This window comes from Microcaecilia unicolor, chromosome 6, assembly GCF_901765095.1.
Source record: "Microcaecilia unicolor chromosome 6, aMicUni1.1, whole genome shotgun sequence".
NCBI classification, from domain to species: domain Eukaryota; kingdom Metazoa; phylum Chordata; class Amphibia; order Gymnophiona; family Siphonopidae; genus Microcaecilia; species Microcaecilia unicolor.
In genome coordinates, this window is record NC_044036.1 from 186,523,544 (window position 1) to 186,545,846 (window position 22,303).

A 22,303-nucleotide genomic window follows, 5' to 3' on the forward strand; every position below is an offset into this window, starting at 1 on the left:
CAGGGCTCTGTCCTCTCCTGGTTCTCCTCTTATCTCTCCCATCGTACCTTCAGAGTACACTCTCAGGGTTCGTCCTCCTCCCCTATCCCACTCTCTGTCGGAGTCCCCCAGGGATCTGTCCTTGGACCCCTCCTTTTCTCAATCTACACCTCTTCCCTGGGCTCCCTGATTTCATCTCATGGCTTCCACTACAATCTCTATGCTGACGACACCCAGCTTTATCTCTCCACACCAGATATCACTGTGGAAACCCAGGCCAAAGTATCGGCCTGCTTATCCGACATTGCTGCATAGATGTCCAATCGCCACCTGAAACTGGCCAAGACCGAACTTCTTGTCTTCCCACCCAAACCCACTTCTCCTCTCCCTCCACTCTCTATTTCAGTTGATAACACCCTCATCGTCCCCGTCTCATCTGCCCGCAACCTCGGTGTCATCTTCGACTCCTCCCTCTCCTTCTCTGCACATATCCAGCAGATAGCCAAGACCTGTCGCTTCTTCCTCTATAACATTAGCAAAATTCGCCCTTTCCTCTCTGAGCACACCACCCGTACTCTCATCCACTCTCTCATTACCTCTCGCCTTGACTACTGCAACCTACTCCTCACTGGCCTCCCACTTAGCCATCTATCCCCCCTTCAGTCCATTCAGAACTTGGCTGCACGTCTTATCTTCCGCCTGGACCGATATACTCATATCACCCCTCTCCTCAAGTCACTTCACTGGCTTCCGATCAGGTACCGCATACAGTTCAAGCTTCTCCTACTAACCTACAAATGCACTCGATCTGCAGCCCCTCCTTACCTCTCTACCCTCATCTCCCCTTATGTTCCTACCCATAACCTCCGCTCTCTAGACAAATCCCTCCTTTCAGTACCCTTCTCCACCACCGCCAACTCCAGGCTCCACCCTTTCTGCCTCGCTCAAGCATGGAACAAACTCCCTGAGCGCATACGCCAAGCCCCCTGCCTGCCCATCTTCAAATCACTGCTCAAAGCCCACCTCTTCAATGTCGCCTTTGGCACCTAACCACCACACCTATACTCAGAAATCTAGACTACACCAACTTGACATTTTGTCCTTTAGATTTTAAGCTCATCTGAGCAGGGACCGTCCTTCTTTGTTAAATTGTACAGCACTGCGTAACCCCAGTAGCGCTCTAGAAATGTTAAGTAGTAGTAGTAGTAGCAGCACTGAAAAACCATAGTGCCTCATGGCCAGCTAGCTCCATCTGCCTCTTCAGTATTTGAAGCTTCCAAAGCAGTGTTACACCGCAAAATAGCATAACATGAACTTTCCTCACAGCGGATGAACGCCCCCGAACAGGAGCAATAACACAAAGGAGGGACGAACTCAACCTTCTATAACAGAACAAAAATCCTGAAGACTGTTTTCCAACTTCTCCCAATGAGGGAACATATCTACAGCAAAACCTTAACATAAAACATCAATCACACAATGAATCACTGAAGAAGGGCTCATGGATTCATCTGCTATGACTAAAGGAAAGAAAATTACCAAGGTAAGAACCTAATTTTCCCTTCCTTGTCATAAGCAGATGAATCCATTACGAATGGCATGTATCAAAGCAATCCCTAGATAGGGTGGGAACAAGCCACACCATGCGCCAGCACTTGTGCTCCAAAAATGCGCATCTCTCCTGGCAGCCACATCCAGCCTGTAATGCCGGGTAAAAGAGAGCTGAGAAGCCCATGTCGCTGCACTGCATATCTCTTGAAGAGAGTGTGCTCCAGTTTCAGCCCAAGAGGAGGAAATCGCTCTTGTGGAATGTGCCTTGAAGGCTTCAGGCGGAGGCTGGTCAGACAGCAGATAGGCTGAAAAAATAGCTTCCTTGAGCCAACGGGCTATAGTGGCTTTAGACGCTGGAGACTCTCTGCGCGCACCTGATAACAGGACAAAAAGATGATCAGAGGTCCTAAAAGCATTTGACAAGCGCAGATACTGCAACAGAGCCCTTCGCACATCTTCCGGAAACTCCTCTCTGGAAAAGAAAGGCAGGAAAATAGGCTGGTTTAGGTGAAACGCTGAAACCACCTTAGGCAGGAAGGCACCGTACGTACCATAACTCCGAACTCTGAGAACTGCAGAAAAGGGTCTCGACAGGACTGGAGCTCAGACACCCGTCTCGCCGAAGTAATGGCCACCAAAAAGACCGTCTTTAGGGTCACATCCTTCTCTGAAGCTCGCCTTAGCAGCTTGAAGGGCGAACACTGAAGGGCCTTTAAAACTAAACCAAGGTTCCAGGCCGGACAAGGAGCCCGCATGGGAGGACGGAGCCGAAGCACCCTCTACGAAACAGTGACACATCCAGATAAGCAGCCAGGGAGAGGCCAGAGACGTTCCCTCGAAAACATGCTAAGGCTGCCACTTGAACACGCAGGGAATTATAGGCAAGGCCTTTTTGTACACCATCCTGCAAAATGTCAAGTATCGGCAAGACAGAAGCCCGCATAGGTGTAATTGCTTTAGCAGCACACCAAGCCTCAAATTGGTGCCAAATCCTGGCAAAAGCCACGGAAGTGGAACGCTTGCGGGCCTGTAGGAGACTGGAAAAGATTTTACTGGAATAACCCTTGTCTCTCAATTGCGCCCTCTCAATAGCGATGCCACAAGACCAAAGCGGCAGGCGTCCTCCATGGTCACCGGTCCCTGTGACAACAGATTCGGTACCAGAGGCAAAGAAAGGGGAGCCTCTACCAGCATCCGCCAGAGCTCCGCATACCACGGCCTCCTGGGCCAATCCGGGGCAATGAGAACCACCGCTCCTTGATGTAGCCGAATCCGCAGGCGTACTCGCCCTATCAAGGGCCACGGAGAGAACACATACAGGAGGCCCTGAGGCCAGGGTTGAGCCAAGGCATCCAACCCCGCTGAGCGAGGATCTCTCCGTCTGCTGTAAAAGCACGGGACTTTGGCATTTGCGCTTGAGGCCATAAGATCCGCTACGGGCGTCCCCCACTTGGCACAGATCTGAAGAAACACTTTTGTCTGCCAGTTCCTACTCCGCTGGGTCTATTTGATGCCTGCTTAGATAATCGGCTTGCACGTTGCTCTGACCTGCAATGTGAGCTGCTGACAAAAACTGCAGATGTAGCTTGGCCCAGTGGCAAATTTGTGCGGCCTGCGCGGCCAGTGCTCTGCACTGAGTGCCGCCTTGTCAATTTATGTAGGCCACTGCTGTCGTGTTGGCTGACAGAACTCTGACAGCCAATCCTTCCAAGGTCGCGTGAAAAGCCAGAAGAGCCTAGAAAATCGCTTTCAACTCCAAGCGATTAATGGACCACTCCGACTCCTCAGGGGTCCAGAGACCATGGGCATGCCTTCCCCGGCAATGTGCACCCCAGCCCTTCAGGCTGGCATCTGTTACCACCAAGCACCAATTGGAGAGCGCTAGCAGCATTCCTCGCCGCAGCATACTGTCTGAGAGCCACCACTCCATACTGAGCCAGGCCGCAGAGAGCCACGAGTCTGCACTGATAATCCTGAGAAATTGGAGACCATTGTTGAAGTAGGAGCACCGCAGAGGTCTCAGGTGCACTCTCGCCCAGGGCACCACTTCCAAGGTGGCCGTCATCGACCCTAACAGCTGAACAATGTCCCAAGTGCAGGGGCAAGGCATCCTCAGGAGCAGACGGACCTGGTTCTGAAGCTTGCACCACCTTTGCTCGGGAAGAAAAACAAACACTGAAGCTGTGTCAAACCGGACCCCCAAATATTCTAGAGATTGAGAGGGGGGGGGGGGGTCAAGTGACTTTTGGCCATATTGACGACGCAGCCCAGAGATTGAAGTACTGAGACCACTCTGGCTGTTACCTGATGACTCTCCTCTGTCGAGTCCGCTCTGATGAGCCACTCGTCTAGGTATGGGTGAACCCGAATACCCTCTCACCTGAGAAAAGCAGCTACTACCACCATTACCTTGGAAAAAGTTCGGGGAGCTGTGGCGAGGCCAAAAGGCAAGGCCCGAAACTGGAAATGTTCTCCCATCACCGCAAACCGAAGAAACCTTTGGTGCGGGGGCCAAATAGGAATGTGCAAGTAAGCTTCTTTCAGGTCCAGAGACGTGAGAAACTCTCCTGGCTGTACCGCTGCAATGACGGAGCGCAGGGTTTCCGTGTGAAAATGCCGCATTCTTAGAAACTTGTTGACTTCTTTTAAGTCAAGGATGGGCTGAAAAGACCCTCCTTTTCGCGGCACCACAAAGTAAATGGAGTAACAGCCGGAGCCGTGTTCGGCGGGAGGCACCAGGGACACTGCCCCTAGGTGAATCAAGCCTTGCAAGGACTCCTGTACCGCCACCCGTTTCACAGCAGAACCGCATCGGGACTCGTCTCTCACCAGGGCATTGAATTCTATGCTGTAGCCATCTCTGATCAGGTCCAAAACCCACTGATCTGAGGAAATCTTGACCCACTCCTTGAGAAAGAGGGAAAGCCGTCCTCCTATTGCAGGAATCGAGGAGAGGGCTGGCGCACCATAATTGAGAGGGTCGCCCTTGAACTCCAGGCCTTGAGCCGGTCGCTGCGGGACGCTTGTCCGAACGAAAGGAGTTCCTCTGCTGAAACCAGCCACGCGAAGTGAACCCAGCAGAACGCCCCAGGCAGTACCCTTCTAGCTTCACGGAAGCGAGGTCTGTAAGAGGAGGGAACCGCCTGACCCTTGGAGAGAGGCCAATGTTCTCCAGCTCCTCACCAAATAGAAGGCCTTGGAAGGGCCACTTCACCAACCTTTGCTTAGAGTCCATGTCAGCCACCCAATGCCGTAGCCATAAAAGGCGGCGAGCTGCCTCCGCCACAGCCATCTCTTTAGCCGAAGTTCTGACCAGATCATAAAGGGCGTCAGCCAAGAAAGACAAGGCTGACTCCATCCGCGGTGCCACCTCAGTAAGGGGCTCTGCTCCATCCCCGGGCGGTTCCACTGCCTTTTGCAACCAAGCGAGGCAGGCTCGGGCAGCATAACAGCTGCATGCAGACGCCCGTAAGGATAGGCCTGAAATTTCAAAGGACCGCTTCAGAGCTGATTCCAGACGTCGGTCCTGCATGTCCTTCAGGGCGACTCCTCCTTCAACTGGGAGGGTAGTCCTCTGTCACAGCCATGACTAGGGCATCCACTTTAGGCACTGCTAGGCACGCCAAATGCTCCTCACTTAGAGGGTATAATTGCCCCATTGCCCTGGCAACTTTCAAAGGCCCATCGGGGTCAGCCCATTGAGCCGAAATAAGCTCTTGGATGGAGTTATGCAAAGGAAAGCCTCGAGCAGGCTTCTTAGTACTTGCCATCCTTGGATTACCAGAGGAGGCTTCGCCACTCCCAGGATCTTCAATAGAGAGGACCTGCAAGGCATCAGAAATAAGCGCTGGCAGCTCGTCGCAGTGGAAAATCCTCACCGCGGAAGGATCATCTGGATCCGGTGGCAATCCTGCACCTTCCTCTGGCTCTTCAGACTACGAGGGCCTGCCAGACCCTTCAGAATCTTCACATTCCAACCGGGGGGGGGGGGGGGGGAAGGGGGATGCGCCACTCTCTGAAGGGGAATTAAACCTTCTGCGTTTGTCTTGCGGCCAGCTGTCAGGGTAAAACACGCCTGACAGCAAACCAAGGCCGGGCTCCACTGGAGGAGAAAGTTAGCAGGGCAGAATGAGACCCCTGCGGGAGCGCTCTTTTTAACATGAATGCTTTATGCAGCAGCAACACAAACTCAGGGGAGAAGGACTCACCCTGGCCTCTCGGTTCCAGTCTGGGGATAGAAGCTCCCCTATTAGTCTCCACACGAGGCTCCCCTCCAGTTTCAAACCCCTCCGCTTCTGCGGGGGCCGCGCCATGTGGTGCATCCAAAATGGCGCCCGCTGCCAGCTCCACTGAGCGGGAAGAAACATTGCTCGCCATGCTCGTGCCAGCCCTGACGTCTGAAGAGCCTGATTTACAGGGCCCTGCTGCGGATCTGTGCTTGCCACAAAGGAGAGTCAGGGAAAGACAGGGACAGGGCAAACAGTGAATGATACATACCTGTAGCAGGTGTTCTCCGAGGACAGCAGGCTGATTGTTCTCACGACTGGGTGACGTCCAGGGCAGCCCCCACCAACCGGAAGAAGCTTCGCGGGCGGTCCGCACGCAGGGCACACCCACCGCTCATGCGCGGCCGTCTTCCCGCCAGTGCGTGACCGTTCCCGCCAGTTGAATGACAAGCAAAAATGATGAGAACGCAACTCCAAAGGAGAGGAGGGAGGGTAGGTGAGAACAATCAGCCTGCTGTCCTCGGAGAACACCTGCTACAGGTATGTATCATTCACTTTCTCCGAGGACAAGCAGGCTGCTTGTTCTCACGACTGGGGTATCCCTAGCTCTCAGGCTCACTCAAAACAAGAACCCAGGTCAATTGAACCTCGCAACGGCAAGGGCATAACAGAAATTGACCTACGAAGAACAACAGAGTGCAGCCTGAACAGAACAAAATCGGGTCCTGGAGGGTGGAGTTGGATTCAAACCCCAAACAGATTCTGCAGCACCGACTGCCCGAACCGACTGTCGCGTCGGGTATCCTGCTGGAGGCAGTAATGTGATGTGAATGTGTGGACAGATGACCACGTCGCAGCTTTGCAGATCTCTTCAATAGTGGCTGACTTCAAGTGGGCTGCCATGGCTCTAACACTATGAGCTGTGACATGACCCTCAAGAGCCAGCCCAGCCTGGGCGTAATTGAAGGAAATGCAATCTGCTAGCCAATTGGAGATGGTGCGTTTCCCGACAGCGACACCTAGCCTGTTAGGGTCGAAAGAAACAAACAATTGGGCGGACTGTCTGTGGGGCTGTGTCCGCTCCAAGTAGAAGGCCAATGCTCTCTTGCAGTCCAATGTGTGCAACTGACGTTCAGCAGGGCGGGTATGCGGCCTGGGGAAGAATGTTGGCAAGACAATTGACTGGTTAAGATGGAACTCCGACACCACCTTCGGCAGGAACTTTGGGTGGGTACGGAGTACTACTCTGTTGTGATGAAATTTGGTATATGGAGCATGAGCTACCAGGGCTTGAAGCTCACTGACCCTACGAGCTGAAGTAACTGCCACCAAGAAAATGACCTTCCAGGTCAAGTACTTCAGATGGCAGGTATTCAGTGGCTCAAAAGGAGGTTTCATCAGCTGGGTGAGGACGACTGAGATCCCATGACAGTGCAGGAGGCTTGATAGGGGGCTTTGACAAAAGCAAGCCTCTCATGAATCGAACGACTAAAGGCTCTCCAGAGATGGCTTTATCTTCCACACGATAATGGTAAGCACTAATCGCACTAAGGTGATTCCTTACTGAGTTGGTCTTGAGGCCAGACTCTGATAAGTGCAGAAGGTATTCAAGCAGGTTCTGTGCAGGGCAAGAACGAGGTTCTAGGGCCTTGCTCTCACACCAAACGACAAACCTCCTCCACTTGAAAAAGTAACTCTTTTTAGTGGAATCCTTCCTAGAGTCAAGCAAGACACGGGAGACACCCTCAGACAGACCCAACGCAGCGAAGTCTACGCCCTCAACATCCAGGCCGTGAGAGCCAGAGACTGAAGGTTGGGGTGCAGCAACGCTCCGTCGTTCTGCGAAATGAGAGTCGGAAAACACTCCAATTTCCACGGTTCTTCTGAGGATAACTCCAGAAGAAGAGGGAACCAGATCTGATGGGGCCAAAAGGGCGCGATCAGAATCATGGTGCCGTGGTCTTGCTTGAGCTTCAGTAAGGTCTTCCCCACCAAAGGTATGGGAGGATAAGCATACAGGAGGCCGGTCCCCCAATGAAGGAGAAAGGCATCCGATGCTAGCCTGCCGTGTGTCTGAAGTCTGGAACAGAACAGAGGCAGCTTGTGGTTGGTCTGAGAGGCGAAAAGGTCCACCGAGGGGGTGCCCCACTCTCGGAAGATCTTGCGTACCACTCTGGAATGGAGCGACCACTCGTGCGGTTGCATGACTCTGCTCAGTCTGTCGGCCAGACTGTTGTTTACGCCTGCCAGGTACGTGGCTTGGAGGAGCATGCCGAACTGGCAAGCCCAATGCCACATCCCGACGGCTTCCTGACACAGGGGGCGAGATCCGGTGCCCCCCTGCTTGTTGATGTAATACATTGCAACCTGATTGTCTGTCCGAATTTGGATAATTTGACAGGACAGCCGATCTCTGAAAGCCTTCAGTGCGTTCCAGATCGCTCGGAGCTCCAGGAGGTTGATCTGAAGATCCTTTTCCTGGAGGGACCACAGTCCCTGGGTGTGAAGCCCATCGACATGAGCTCCCCACCCCAGGCGAGATGCATCCGTTGTCAGCACTTTCGTGGGCTGTGGAATTTGGAATGGACGTCCCAGGGTCAAATTGGTCCGAATGGTCCACCAGTGCAGTGAAGTGCGGCAACTGGTGGAGAGGCGGATGACATCTTCTAGATTCCCGGTGGCTTGAAACCACTGGGAAGCTAGGGTCCATTGAGCAGATCTCATGTGAAGACGAGCCATGGGAGTCACATGAACTGTGGAGGCCATATGACCCAGAAGTCTCAACATCTGCCGAGTTGTGATCTGCTGAGACGCTCAGGTCTGGGAAGCCAGGGACAGGAGGTTGTTGGCCCTCGCTTCGGGAAGGAAGGCCTGAGCCGTCTGAGTATTCAGCAGAGCTCCTATAAATTCCAGAGACTGGGCTGGCTGGAGATGGGACTTTGGGTAATTTATCACAAACCCCAGCAGCTCCAGGAGGTGAATAGTGCACTGCATGGACCGGAGAGCTCCTGCCTCGGAGGTGTTCTTGACCAGCCAATCGTCGAGATATGGGAACACGTGCACTCCCAGCTTGCGTAGATACGCCGCAACCACCACGAGGCACTTTGTGAACACCCGTGGGGCAGAGGCGAGCCCAAAGGGCAGCACAGAATACTGAAAGTGCCGTGTGCCCAGGCGGAATCTGAGATACTGTCTGTGAGCTGGCAGTATCGGGATGTGAGTGTATGCATCCTTTAAATCCAGGGAACATAGCCAATCGTTTTTCTGAATCATTGGCAGAAGGGTGCCCAAGGAAAGCATCCTGAACTTTTCTTTGACCAGGAATTTGTTCAGGCCTCTCAGGTCTAGGATGGGACGCATCCTCCGTTTTCTTTTCCACAAGGAAGTACCTGGAATAGAATCCCTGCCCTTCCTGCCCGGGTGGTACGGGCTCGACTGCATTGGCGCTGAGAAGGGCGGAGAGTTCCTCTGCAAGTACCTACTTGTGGTGGGAGCTGAAGGATTGAGCTCCCGGAGGACAATTTGGTGGCAGGGAGGCCAAATTCAGGGCGTATCCGCACCGCACTATTTGGAGAACCCACTGGTCGGAGGTTATAAGAGGCCAGCTTTGGTGAAAAAATTTTAAACTCCCTCCGACCGGCAGATCGTCCGGTACGGACACTTTGAGGGCGGCTATGTTCCCATGGATCCAGTCAAAAGGCTTTTGCTGTGGAGGCGCAGGGGGCTGCTTAGGCGCACGCTGTTGACGAGAACGAGAACGCTGGGGCTGTCCCTGTGCCTGACGAGGCCTTCGGGCCGGCTGGGTGTACCTACGCTTGGTAAAAGCATAGGGTGCAGCCTGCCGGGCCCGGGAAAAACGTCCACCTGCTGAGGTGGATGCTGAAGGCGCCCGGTGGGAGAGCTTGTCGAGGGCGGTTTCCCGCTGATGCAGTTGGTCCACCAGCTGCTCGACCTTCTCACCAAAAATATTATCCCCCCGGCAAGGGACGTCGGCCAGTCTCTGCTGGGTGCGGTTGTCCAGGTCAGAGGCACGCAGCCATGAGAGCCTGCGCATCACTATACCTTGGGCCGCAGCACGAGATGCCACGTCACAGGTGTCAGATACCCCTGGACAGGAACTTTCTGCACGCCTTCAGCTGCCTGACCACCTCCTGAAAAGGCCTGGACTGCTCCGGCGGGAGCTTGTCAACCAGGTCCGCCAGTTGCTTCACATTGTTCCGCATGTGGATGCTCGTGTAGAGCTGGTAAGACTGGATGCGGGTCACGAGCATGGAAGATTGGTAGGCCTTCCTCCCAAACGAGTCCAGAGTGCGAGACTCCCTCCCCGGGGGCGCCGAGGCGGTATCCCTCGAACTCCGTGCCCTCTTGAGAGCAGAATCCACGACCGCCGAATCATGAGGCAATTGGGGCCGCATTAACTCTGGGTCCGAGTGGATTCTGTACTGGGACTCTGCTTTCATGGGGATGGTGGGATTAGATAATGGTCGCATCCAGTTCCGAAGCAGTGTCTCTTTGAGGACATTGTGCAACGGCACCGTGGAGGACTCTCTAGGTGGTGATGGATAGTCGAGGACCTCGAGCATCTCAGCCCTCGGCTCATCCACAGAGACCACGGGAAAGGGAATGCAAATAGACATATCCCTGACGAAGGAGGCAAAGGAGAGGCTCTCAGGAGGCGAGAGCTTCCTCTCTGGTGAAGGCGTGGAGTCGCAGGGAAGGCCCACAGACTCCTCTGAGGAGAAATATCTGGGGTCCTCCTCCTCCCCCCACGAGGCCTCTTCCTCGGTATCGGACATAAGCTCATGCAGCTGAGTCCTCAACCGGGCCCGGCTCAACGTCGAGGCACCGAGGCCTCGGTGTCGTCGAGTGGTGGACTCCCGCGCCGGCGGGAGACGAAGCTCCCTCCATCGACGGGGACTCCACCTGCGTGGCGGTCGAGACCAGCGCCGCAAGCGGCGTCGAAGGCCTCGGCACCGGGCTAGAGCTCGCCGGCGCCACAGTGAAAGCACCCCCGCCGCCGGCACAGCCTGGCGCATCAGCCCTTCCAGGATCCCCGGAAGGATGGCTCGGAGGCACTCATCCAGGCCCGCTGCCGGGAAAGATGGGGGGGGGGGGGGGGGGGGGGGGGGGCGGGGGCGGTAGAGGCGTCGGTTCCGGAAGCTGCTCGGGTCCAGGAGACTGCACCGAAGTGCTGGGACCCTGACGCGTCGGTACCTCCACTACCGAGGGGGACCTTTCCTCTCGGCGCTGACGCTTACTCGGCGGCGACTCCTCTCCGGCGCCGGATGCATCGATGGCGACCGATGACGGTGCTTCTTTGATTTTTTGCGGTGCCCGTCATCGGCGCCAGGTGGAATGGAGGAGGAGGAGGTCGATCCCCCTCGGTCTCGAGGGGCCAGGTCAGACAGGGTTCGGTCCCGAGGGCCATGAGCAGAGGGAGTGACCGGGGCCGATTGCCCACGCGGCCTCTCACCCCTACCGTCACCGGAGGACCGGCGGGCCGACGGGACCTGTACTCCTGGGGTCGATGCCATCGGTGCCGATTTCGCGGACATCGATACCGGTACCAAAGAGCCGGCCGTCGATACCGATGCCGTCGAGGGGCCGGCGCAAGTTCCAAAAAGACGGTCCCGAAGAACTTGCCTCGTAACTTGAGTCCGTTTCCGGAGACCAAGACACAAAGTACACGACTTGGTATCGTGCTCCGGCCCGAGGCACCAAGCGTGGTTGTCGGTCTGCGAGATAGGCCGGCCGCACCGACCACACTTCTTAAATCCACTCGGGACCTTCGAGGATATCGACGGAAAAATCGCGTCAGCGAAATCAAAGTCGTCGATGGTGGCGGTAAAATCATACCTCGAAAAATAACTCGACCGCGCGGCCACAAGGCCGCAACGCGACGCCCCCACTAGAAACGAGGGAAAAAACACAGCGCGTTCCTTTTTTTTTTTTTTTTTAAAAGAAAGAAAAAGCTTTGGGGAACATGCAACGAAAGAACTGAAAAAATAACGAAGGTTCGCGAACACGCGACGGTTTTCCGGGGCTGACTAAGAGAGAGCGGGTAAACACGACTCTCTCCAGGCGCGAAAAAGAAAAGACTGGCAGGAACGGTCATGCACGGGCGGGAAGACGGCCGCGCATGCGCGGTGGGCGTGCCCTGCGTGCGGACCGCCCGCGAAGCTTCTTCCGGTTGGTGGGGGCTGCCGCGGACGTCACCCAGTCATGAGAACAAGCAGCCTGCTTGTCCTCGGAGAACTATGTGTCTACATCCACATCGTGGGCCGGGTAAGGCAAGATCTGCATTGGATCAGACATCTGAAGAATGTGCTGACATCTGTGACATGGATATTTGTAGCAGTGCTCTGGGGTTAGTGACTCAGAGTCCAGATAGCGATTTTCAATACCTTCACTCCAAGCTATCTCTGTAACAGGATTGTCTATCTTTGTTCCTGTTTACTCTATTTGCTGCTATTGTAAATAAATAAGACTTTTTTTTTTAATATTTGGGTGTGAAGAGTTTATTTTATTATTTTGGCGCAGTGGGCTTGGATATAAGGATAAGGGGCAATACATTTACTTCTGACACTTCCCTAATCGATGATAATTTGGCTGGGACCCATTTTTGTTATAACTTACACTAAGTGTCAAGTAAACCCATAATACCCCAATAAGAGTTATCTATTCTGTGCCCACAACCTGACCACATTCTCCTCCCAAGAAAACTCTAAAGTTGAAAGGTTAAATGCTAAGAATTTCTGAAAGCCCAAATACATTAAGAATAAAACAAATTCACCATGCTGTGAAAAGTACTCTCTGAAGACAGCTTTCTGGTCACACAGATGGCACCAACTCACAACACATTTTCCAGAGCTTACTAGCAAAAACCTGAGGACTTCTGGGTAGATGCCATATTCCTATAGGTGTGCAGGTTAACTTAATTACAGAACCAGAACTAGGGTAACTGAACTCCAAATGGGAAGGAAGGTAGATGCATAAGGCTGTCAACTTCCACCTTTAGAACATCAGTTAGAGGGACAACCAAGTGGCTATTTTGTACATCAAAAGGTAAAGAGGAGCAGAGTTTAATTACACGTTGAGTGAAGAAAATATTTCTCTGATTCATTTTAAATTTACTACTTTGTAGCTTCATCACATGCCCCCTAGTATTTTTGGAAAGTAAATAGATGCTTCACATCTACCCGTTCAACTCCACTCATTATTTTATAGACCTCTATCATATCTCCCCTCAGCCGCCTTTTCTCCAAGCTAAAGAGCCCTAGCCGCTTTAGCCTTTCCTCATAGGGAAGTCGTCCCATACCCTTTATCATTTTCGTTGCCCTTCTCTGCACCTTTTCTAATTCCACTATATCTTTTTTGAGATGCGGCGACCAGAATTGAACACAATAGTCGCGGTGCGGTCGCACCATGGAGCAATACAAAGGCATTATAACATCCTCATTTTTGTTTTCCATTCCTTTCCTAATAACACCTAACATTCTATTTGCTTTCTTAGCCGCAGCAGCACACTGAGCAGAAGGTTTCAACATATCATCAACGACGACACCTAGATCCCTTTCTTGGTCTGTGACTCCTAATGTGGAATCTTGCATGACGTAGCTATAATTCGGGTTCCTCTTTCCCACATGCATCACTTCGTAAGAAGGTGGATATAGACACTACCGAAGTACAGCAACTTAAGGAACAGATAGAGGACCTGGAAAAGGTTGTGGCGCAATAATTTCAGATTTAAAGGAATTCCGGACCTGGATATATTTAGTAATTGTGAAGCAGTGATACGGGAGCTTTGTGGACATATATTATCTTCAGAGGATGGTAATCAATATTTGGACCTTCGCATACAAAGAGCGTATCAAGTTGCGGGACTGCAACAAGATTCTAACCCGGGACATTGTTGTATGTTTTGCGGATTTTCCCACGAAAGAGAAGATCTTGATTAAAGCACGGCAGCAAAGAGAGATCCAGTGGGAAAAACTATAAGATTGGCGTGTATCAGGACTTGGCAGGGTCTACTTTGCAGAAACGCAGATCTTTTCGTGAAGTTACGGAATTTATGAGATCAAAGGGGATCCGCTACAGGTGGCTCTTCCCATTGCGGTGTGGCTGACGGTGGATGGAAAAATCACGCAAAGTTAGGACTCCAGATGAAGCATGGTCAGCATTGCGCGCTTTGGGATGTAGTGGAGTTCCAGATCAGGCAAAGCAACCAGTTGCCGCAGTAGAACCTAGGGCGGATTCAACTTGGCAACTGGTGGTGGACTGTGGAAAGAAGTCCAACAAGCATGCTTCTTGAGAGAAGATTTAAGAGGACTGGTGGAAGATTCTTTAAATCATTGAGGATATTATGCAGATAAGATAAAATGCAGGGTGTGACCTGTGCAGGGGGCTTGATGGGGAGAGGGGAGGAGAACTGAAGGACCTTGTGATGAGTTGAGTGGCAAAGAGATCCACCAAGGGGGTGCCCCACACTTGGAAGATCTCACGAACAACTCTCGAGTTGAGACCACTCGTGAGGTTGCATTACCCTGCTCAATCTGTCGGCCAGACTGTTGTTTACGCCTGCCAGATATGTGGCTTGAAGAAACATGCCGTTCCGGCGAGCCCAAAGCCACATTCTGACAGCCTCCTGACACAGGGGGCGAGATCCGGTGCCCCCCTGCTTGTTGATGTAATACATGGCACCCTGATTGTCTGTCTGAATTTGGATAATTCGATGCGACAGCCGATCCCTGAAGGCCTTTAGAGCGTTCCAGGCCGCTCGTAACTCCAGGAGGTTGATCTGCAAACCTTTTTCCTGAAGGGACCAACTTCCTTGGGTGTGAAGCCCATCGACATGAGCTCCCCATCCCAGGAGGGACGCATCAGTCAGCACCTTTTGTGGCTGAGGAATTTGGAAAGGACGTCCCAGAGTCAAATTGGACCGAATTGTCCACCAATGGAGGGACTGGAGAAAACTCGTGGACAGCAGGACTACGTCCTCTAGGTCCCCAGCAGCTTGGTACCATTGAGAAGCTAGGGTCCATTGAGCTGATTTCATGTGAAGGCGGGCCATGGGAGTCACATGCACTGTAGAGGCCATGTGGCCGAGCAATCTCAACATCTGCCGAGCTGTGATCTGCTGAGACGCCCGTACCCAGGAAACGAGAAACAGGAGAGTGTTGGCCCTCGCTTCCGGAAGGTAGGCACGAGCAGTCTGCGAGTCCAGCAGAGCTCCTATGAATTCTAGCTTCTGGGCTGGAAGAAGATGGGACTTTATTATAGACCGGTGAGTCTGACGTCGGTGCCGGGGAAAATGGTAGAGGCTATTATCAAAAACAAAATTACAGAGCACATCTGAGGACATGGATTACTGAGACCAAGTCAGCATGGCTTTTGTGTGGGGAAATCTTGCCTGACCAATTTACTTCAATTCTTTGAAAGAGTGAACAAACATGTGGACAAAGGGGAGTCGGTTGATATTGTGTATCTGGATTTTCAAAAGGCGTTTGACAAGGTACCTCATGAAAGGCTACAGAGGAAATTGGAGGGTCATGGGATAGGAGGAAATGTCCTATTGTGGATTAAAAACTGGTTGAAGGATAGGAAAGAGAGTGGGGTTAAATGGGCAGTATTCACAATGGAGAAGGGTAGTTAGTGGGGTTCCTCAGGGGTCTGTGCTAGGACCGCTGCTTTTTAATATATTTATAAATGATTTAGAGATGGGAGTAACTAGCGAGGTAATTAAATTTGCTGATGACACAAAGTTATTCAAAGTCGTTAAATCGCGACAGGATTGTGAAAAATTACAAGAGGACCTTACGAGACTGGGAGACTGGGCGGCTAAATGGCAGATGATGTTTAATGTGAGCAAGTGCAAGGTGATGCATGTGGGAAAAAAGAACCCGAATTATAGCTACGTCATGCAAGGTTCCACGTTAGGAGTTACGGACCAAGAAAGGGATCTGGGTGTCGTCGTCGATAACACACTGAAACCTTCTGCTCAGTGTGCTGCTGCGGCTAAGAAAGCGAATAGAATGTTGGGTATTATCAGGAAAGGTATGGAAAACAGGTGTGAGGATGTTATAATGCCGTTGTATCGCTCCATGGTGCGACCGCACCTTGAGTATTGTGTTCAATTCTGGTCGCCGCATCTCAAGAAAGATATAGTAGAATTGGAAAAGGTGCAGCGAAGGGCGACAAATGATAGCGGGGATGGGACGACTTCCCTATGAAGAAAGACTAAGGAGGCTAGGGCTATACAGCTTGGAGAAGAGACGGCTGAGGGGAGACATGATAGAGGTATATAAAATAATGAGTGGAGTGGAACAGGTGGATGTGAAGCGTCTGTTCACGCTTTCCAAAAATACTAGGACTAGGGGGCATGCGATGAAACTACAGTGTAGTAAATTTAAAACAAATCGGAGAAAATTTTTCTTCACCCAACGTGTAATTAAACTCTGGAATTCGTTGCCGGAGAAAGTGGTGAAGGCGGTTAGCTTAGCAGAGTTTAAAAAGGGGTTGGACGGTTTCCTAAAGGACAAGTCCATAAACCGCTACTAAACGGACTTGGAAAACTCCAAAATTCCAGGAATAACATGTATAGAATGTTTGTACGTTTGGGAAGCTTGCCAGGTGCCCTTGGCCTGGATTGGCCGCTGTCGTGGACAGGATGCTGGGCTCGATGGACCCTTGGTCTTTTCCCAGTATGGCATTACTTATGTACTTATCACAAACCCCAGTAGCTCCAGGAGTCGAATAGTCATCTGCATGGACTGTAGAGCTCCTGCCTCGGAGGTGTTCTTCACCAGCCAATCGTCGAGATAAGGGAACACGTGCACTCCCAGTCTGCGTAGAGACGCCGCTACGACAGCCAGGCATTTTGTAAACACTCTGGGCGCAGAGGCGAGACCAAAGGGTAGCAACACAATACTGAAAATGCCTTGCTCCCAGTCAGAATCGAAGATACTGTCTGTGAGCTGGCAGTATCAGGATGTGAGAGTAAGCATCCTTTAAGTCCAGAGTGCATAGCCAGTCGTTTTCCTGAATCATGGGAAGAAGGGTGCCCAGGGAAAGCATCCTGAACTTTTCTCAGACCAGATATTTGTTCAGGGCCCTTAGGTCTAGGATGGGACACATCCCCCGTTTTCTTTTCCACAAGGAAGTACCTGGAATAGAATACCAGCCCTTCCTGCCCCGGTGGACAATTTGGAGGTTTTCAAATCAAATTGAGGGCGTATCACAGCCGGACTATTTGAAGAACCCACTGGTCGGAGGTTATAAGAGGCCACCTTTGGCGAAAAAATTTTAACCTCCCTCCGACCGTCAGATCGTCCGGCACGATACTTGACTTCGGCTATGCTCTGCTGGAGCCAGTCAAAAGCTCTTCCCTTGCTTTTGCTGGGGAGCTGATGGGGCCTGTTGAGGCACACGCTGTTGACGTGAACAAGCGCGCTGGGGTTTAGCCTGAAAAGCAGGCCTGTACCTACGGTTACTAGAAGAATAGGGAACAGTCCTCCTTCCGCCATAAAAACGTCTACCAGTTGAGGTAGATGCTGAAGACGCCCAGTGGGGGAAATTGTCGAAGGCAGTGTCCCGCTGGTGGTGGAGTTCTACCACCTGTTCGACCTTTTCTCCAAAAATGTTATCCCCCCGGCAAGGAGCATCCGCAATCCGCTGCTGGAGCCTATTCTCTAGGTCGGAGGCACGCAGCCATGAGAGTCTGCGCATCACCACACCTAGAGCAGCAGCCCTGGACGAGACATCAAAAGAATCGTAAACACCCTTGGCCAGGAATTTACGACACGCCTTCAGCTGCCTGACCACCTGCTGAAAAGGCTTGGCCTGCTCAGAAGGGAGCTTGTCCACCAAACCAAGTCCGCCAACTGCTGCACATTGTTCCGCATATGAATGCTCGTATAGAACTGGTATGACTGGATTTTGGAAACGAGCATTGCAGAATGGTAGGCCTTCCGCCCACAAGAATCCAAGGTTCTAGAGTCACGGCCCGGGGGCGCCGAAGCGTACTCCCTAGAACTCTTGACCTTCTTAAGGGCCAGATCCACCACATCAGAGTCATGGGGCAACTGGGTCCTCATTAACTCTGGATCCCCATGGATCCGATACTGGGATTCAATTTTCTTGGGAATGTGGGGATTAGATAAGGGTTTCGCCCAGTTCACCAGCAATGTCTTTTTGAGGACATGATGCACGGGTACAGTGGACGATTCCTTAGGTGGCGGATAGTCCAAAAGCTCAATCATTTCGGCTCCTGGCTCATCCTCCGTAACCAAAGGGAAGGGAATAACCATAGACATTTCCTGGACAAAGGCCACAAAAGACTCAGGAGAAAACTGCCTTTCAGGAGAGGAAGTAGGATCAGAGGGAAGACCACCAGACTCCTCGTCAGAGAAATATCTCGGGTCTTCCTCTGCTTCCCACGAGGCCTCACCCTCGGTGTCGGACACTAGTTCGTGGACTGCAGTCCGAAGCTGGGCCCGTCTCGACTCCGTGGAAAGATGGCCACAGTGGGCACGTCGAGAGGAAGACTCCCGCATCGGCAGCGATGAAGCTCCCTCCATCGATGTCGTTGGGGAGTCAGCCTGGGAGGCTGCTGATGCAGGTACCGCAAGCGGTACCAGGACCAGAGACCTCACGACGGGTGAGGGGCCAGCTGGCGCCTCACTCAACGGCACCGGCGGCGCAAGCACCCCCGGTACCGGAGGAGAAGGGCGCAACAGCTCCTCCAGAATCCCTGAAAGGATGGCCCTGAGGCTCTCGTTCAGAGCGGCTGTCGAGGAAGGCAAGGAGTCCGGTACCGGCGACAAGCTCAGAATCTGTCCGGGACGCGGAACCGGGCTGTCCACAGTGGAGCGCATCGACACCTCCCGGCATTGACGCTTAGCGGGTGCCAGTGCCACCGGCAACCCAGAGCTCTTGGTACTGCGTCTGGAAGGCAACCAATGATGATGCTTCTTTGCCTTTGCACGAAGCACGTCACTGGTACCTCCCGGTACCGAAGAGGAGGACGTTGAATCCAAACGTCTCCTATGGGCCGGGTCCGAAAGAGGTCGATTCCGGGGGGCCTGTACCGCAGGAACCCTCGAGGCAGGCGGAGACCTACTCGAGGGCTCACCGTTACCAGCAGGGGAATGGACAGCCCTCACCTGCACTCTGGAAGAAGCACCCTCAGACATCGATACCACCGATGACCTCGGTATCGTAGACGTCGACACACCGGACGATGACCTCGGTACCAAAGACGTCGAAGCACCGGACGAAGCCCCGAACAAAAGGTTCCACTGGGCCAATCTCGCCGCCTGAGTTCTCTTCTTCAACAGAAGACAGAGCGTACAGGCCTGGGGACGATGCCCGGCCCCCCGACACTGAAGACATGAAACGTGCCTATCAGTAAGCGAGATAGTCCCGCTGGCAGGCTTTGAGGACATGGGCGGAAAAATCACGCCAGCGAAGTCAAAATTCACGATGATGACAATGGCACCAAAACAAGTTAGAAAAAAACCCGTAAAAGAAAACTTAGCGGGAAAAACACTTGAAATAAGTGAATTTTTTTCCCCTGAAAAGACGAAGAACACAACAGAACGAAGATTCCAGACACTTCTGAACGGAAGAACGCGGCAAAAATACGCGAGGGGTCTCCTTGGGGCGCAGACCGACCGAAAACAGCCATCCTGAGCTGCGGAAAAAAGACTGACGAGCACGCTCACGTTCGAGCGGGAAGACGGTCGCGCATGCGAGGGCTAGCAAACAAGCTGTTGCTAGTGAAGATCTCCGATCGGAGGGGCTGCTGTGGACGTCACCCATTCGTGAGAACAAGCAGCCTGCTTGTCCTCGGAGAACAATATATACGAAGATGGAATCCATAAAACCCTGGCATATAATACAAAATTATGAATGGATACAAGTCAAATTATCAAAGAGAGCCACCTGGCAATATCTATATAAATAAATCTCACCTGAAACATTCTGAAGCTTTGAAGCTCACTCTGTGGCAGGGACACTCACTGTCACTCATGCACCACTCACTCTCACTCATGCACCCGCCCTCAGCCACGCCCCTTCCACACATAATTCGCAACCCCAACATTCTAAATGAAGCTGCCACTTCCGTTTTTGAGGTGGCAGAGACCAAAATTTTTCCCCATGAGTGTGTGCCCCGCCCTCGCGTCCTAACGTTATGACGTCGAGGGCAGGGCTGTGACACTCAACCAATCCCCAGTTCCACCACCCTCCGACGCTCCACCCCCCCCATGCGCATCGACCCCGATGCTCCACCGCCCTGCAACAACAAACAGCGACTGACGCACACCCTCCATGTCAGCTGTCTACACAACGAAACGGCCCACCGCAGCACCGATGCCTGCTTCACACATCGCCGCTGCACCCCCCCCCCTCCGTTGTCAGCTCTATTAAAAAGGAAGTCGCCCACCGCACCGACAGCAGCAGCGGATTCACACATCGCCCCCCCTTCCTCCGTTCGATGTCAGCTGTGTTCAAAAGGAAGCGCCCCACCGCTGCGACAGGAGGAGCGGGTGCACAGCTCGCACTTACCACCGCACTCCCCCCCCCCCCCCAAAATCGACGCACCTCCTCCCCACCAGGTCCACGCGAATCCTCCACCCCACCCCCCCGAGGTCGATGCATGCATCGCTTTCAACTAATTCACCTGACTGACTGAAGTGTCCTCCTGATTGTAAAAGAAGCATAGAACAGCACAGGGCAGCCTCGCCTTCACCCTTTCCCTTTCTCTCAGCGCCCCACCTTCATTTCCTGTTGGCTGGGATGCAGAGAGAGCAGGGGAAGGCTCAAGACCAGCCTGCCCTCTGCTCTTCTGTGCATCTTTTACAGTCAGGAGTACTTCAGTCAGATGAATCAGTTGACAACGATGCCTGCATCGATCTCGGAGGGGGGGAGGTGTGTCCGGGAAACATCACTGATAGCAGCCACGGAAAGCTGCAGGAGCAGCAGGAGCACACATCAGGGCTAGCAGCCACGAAAAGCTGCAGGAGTAGGAGGTGGGGAGAGAGGCAGAGGGATGAAAGCACACACACACCCACTCTCTCTCTCACAAACACACTGCACTCACTAACTTTCTCTGTCACAAACATACACTTGCATCTGGCAGACAGGGACCACGGAGGGAAGGGGGCCACCTTGGGGGAGGGGGGCACCCTGGCACACACTCTCATTCCCACACACTCACTCTCTGTCACAAACACACACACTTGCTACCGCCTCTTTCATCACACACACTCTCACACACAAACACTAACACACTCTTTCTCTCTCTCTCTCATTCTCTCTCTGACACACACACTCCATCTCTCCCACACACTCTTTCTCAAACATACACTCTGAAGAAAACCTTGCTAGCGCCCGTTTCATTTCTCACAGAAACGGGCCTTTTTTACTAGTTAAATATAAAAAGTATGTATATCTGATACATACAATATGACATATAAATGTATGTAAGGCACCTCTGTGGTAGCAACAAAAAACTGATGAATAAAATCAAGCACATAAAGCCTCCATAACTAACCAGTAAAATATCAAAATAAACTGGTATATAACACCAGAGGGGAACAGAAATGTATGGAATGCGTTAAAAAAAAAAAAAAACACCCCAAAGCAAAGGGGTGATGTGAAAATAGATTCCATCTTTGCATATATTATCTCTGTTGCACATTATTCTGCACATACTCAGTAATTTTCTTGCTTTTAATCATGCTTCTGTTTTTTTTGTCCATGCATCTAATGTTGTACCATGCATCTAAATGGTATTTAGAGACTGACTCCTGAAGCAGGCATTCATGCCAAAACCCAGATCCATGTTGGGACCACAAGCATGACTGTGTCACCTATACTGCCTCTTCATGTTGAAATCAGGTATTTTCTTAAAGGGTGTTCCAAGATACCAGACTTCCCAGATCTGCTAACTGGAACCCTACAGTATTTAAGAGTAAATTACGCAAGTACATTTTCTTCATCAATTGGCTATTTAAAATACACATCTTACCGGAGAGCCTGGCTGCTGATACAACTGAGGACTCTGTGACACAACAGCTGCTGTGGTAGGGGTTGAACTGCCTGCCAAAACAAAATGAGCTCATTTGGTATCAAATAATAGATGCTAAATGTGAAATTAGATCTCACCTTTTTTTCTTTCCGTGAGCCCCTCCCCACCATTCCAGACACTTGGCGTATATGGTCTCTTACCAACAGATGGAAACTGAGCACTGTTAGCTTGTGACATCACTCTATATTAGTATCCTGTGCAGTCTAGTGACAGCCAGTATCTTCGTAAAGCAATGGAACACCAACAGATGCACTACATCTTATAGAAGTCTCACGCACTGAACCTCTTTCTCTTTTTGAACTTCAAAGAGAGAAATGTGCCCTTGGAATATATCTTTCCATCCTCACCTTTAATGCTATATATACCTCACCTTCAGCAATATATACAACTGACACTGGGTAGGTTCTAGAATGTCTAGAGGGACTCAAGGAATGAAAATAGCTGGTAAGATCTAATT

The 22,303-nt window shown here is 52.1% G+C and overlaps 1 protein-coding gene across 2 annotated transcripts in view; it reads right to left on the bottom strand.

Moving 5' to 3' along the window:
* Nucleotides 1-22,303, bottom strand: part of RBM5 (RNA binding motif protein 5) — a 247,830-nt gene that overhangs the window by 66,838 nt on the left and 158,689 nt on the right. Inside the window, exon 16 of one of the 2 annotated variants that reach the window (XM_030205344.1) lies at nucleotides 21,787-21,857. In XM_030205344.1, coding sequence (XP_030061204.1) covers nucleotides 21,787-21,857 — 71 coding nt within the window. Of the gene's footprint in view, nucleotides 1-21,786; nucleotides 21,861-22,303 lie in introns of both variants that reach the window. The other variant, XM_030205343.1, reaches the window with a different exon arrangement.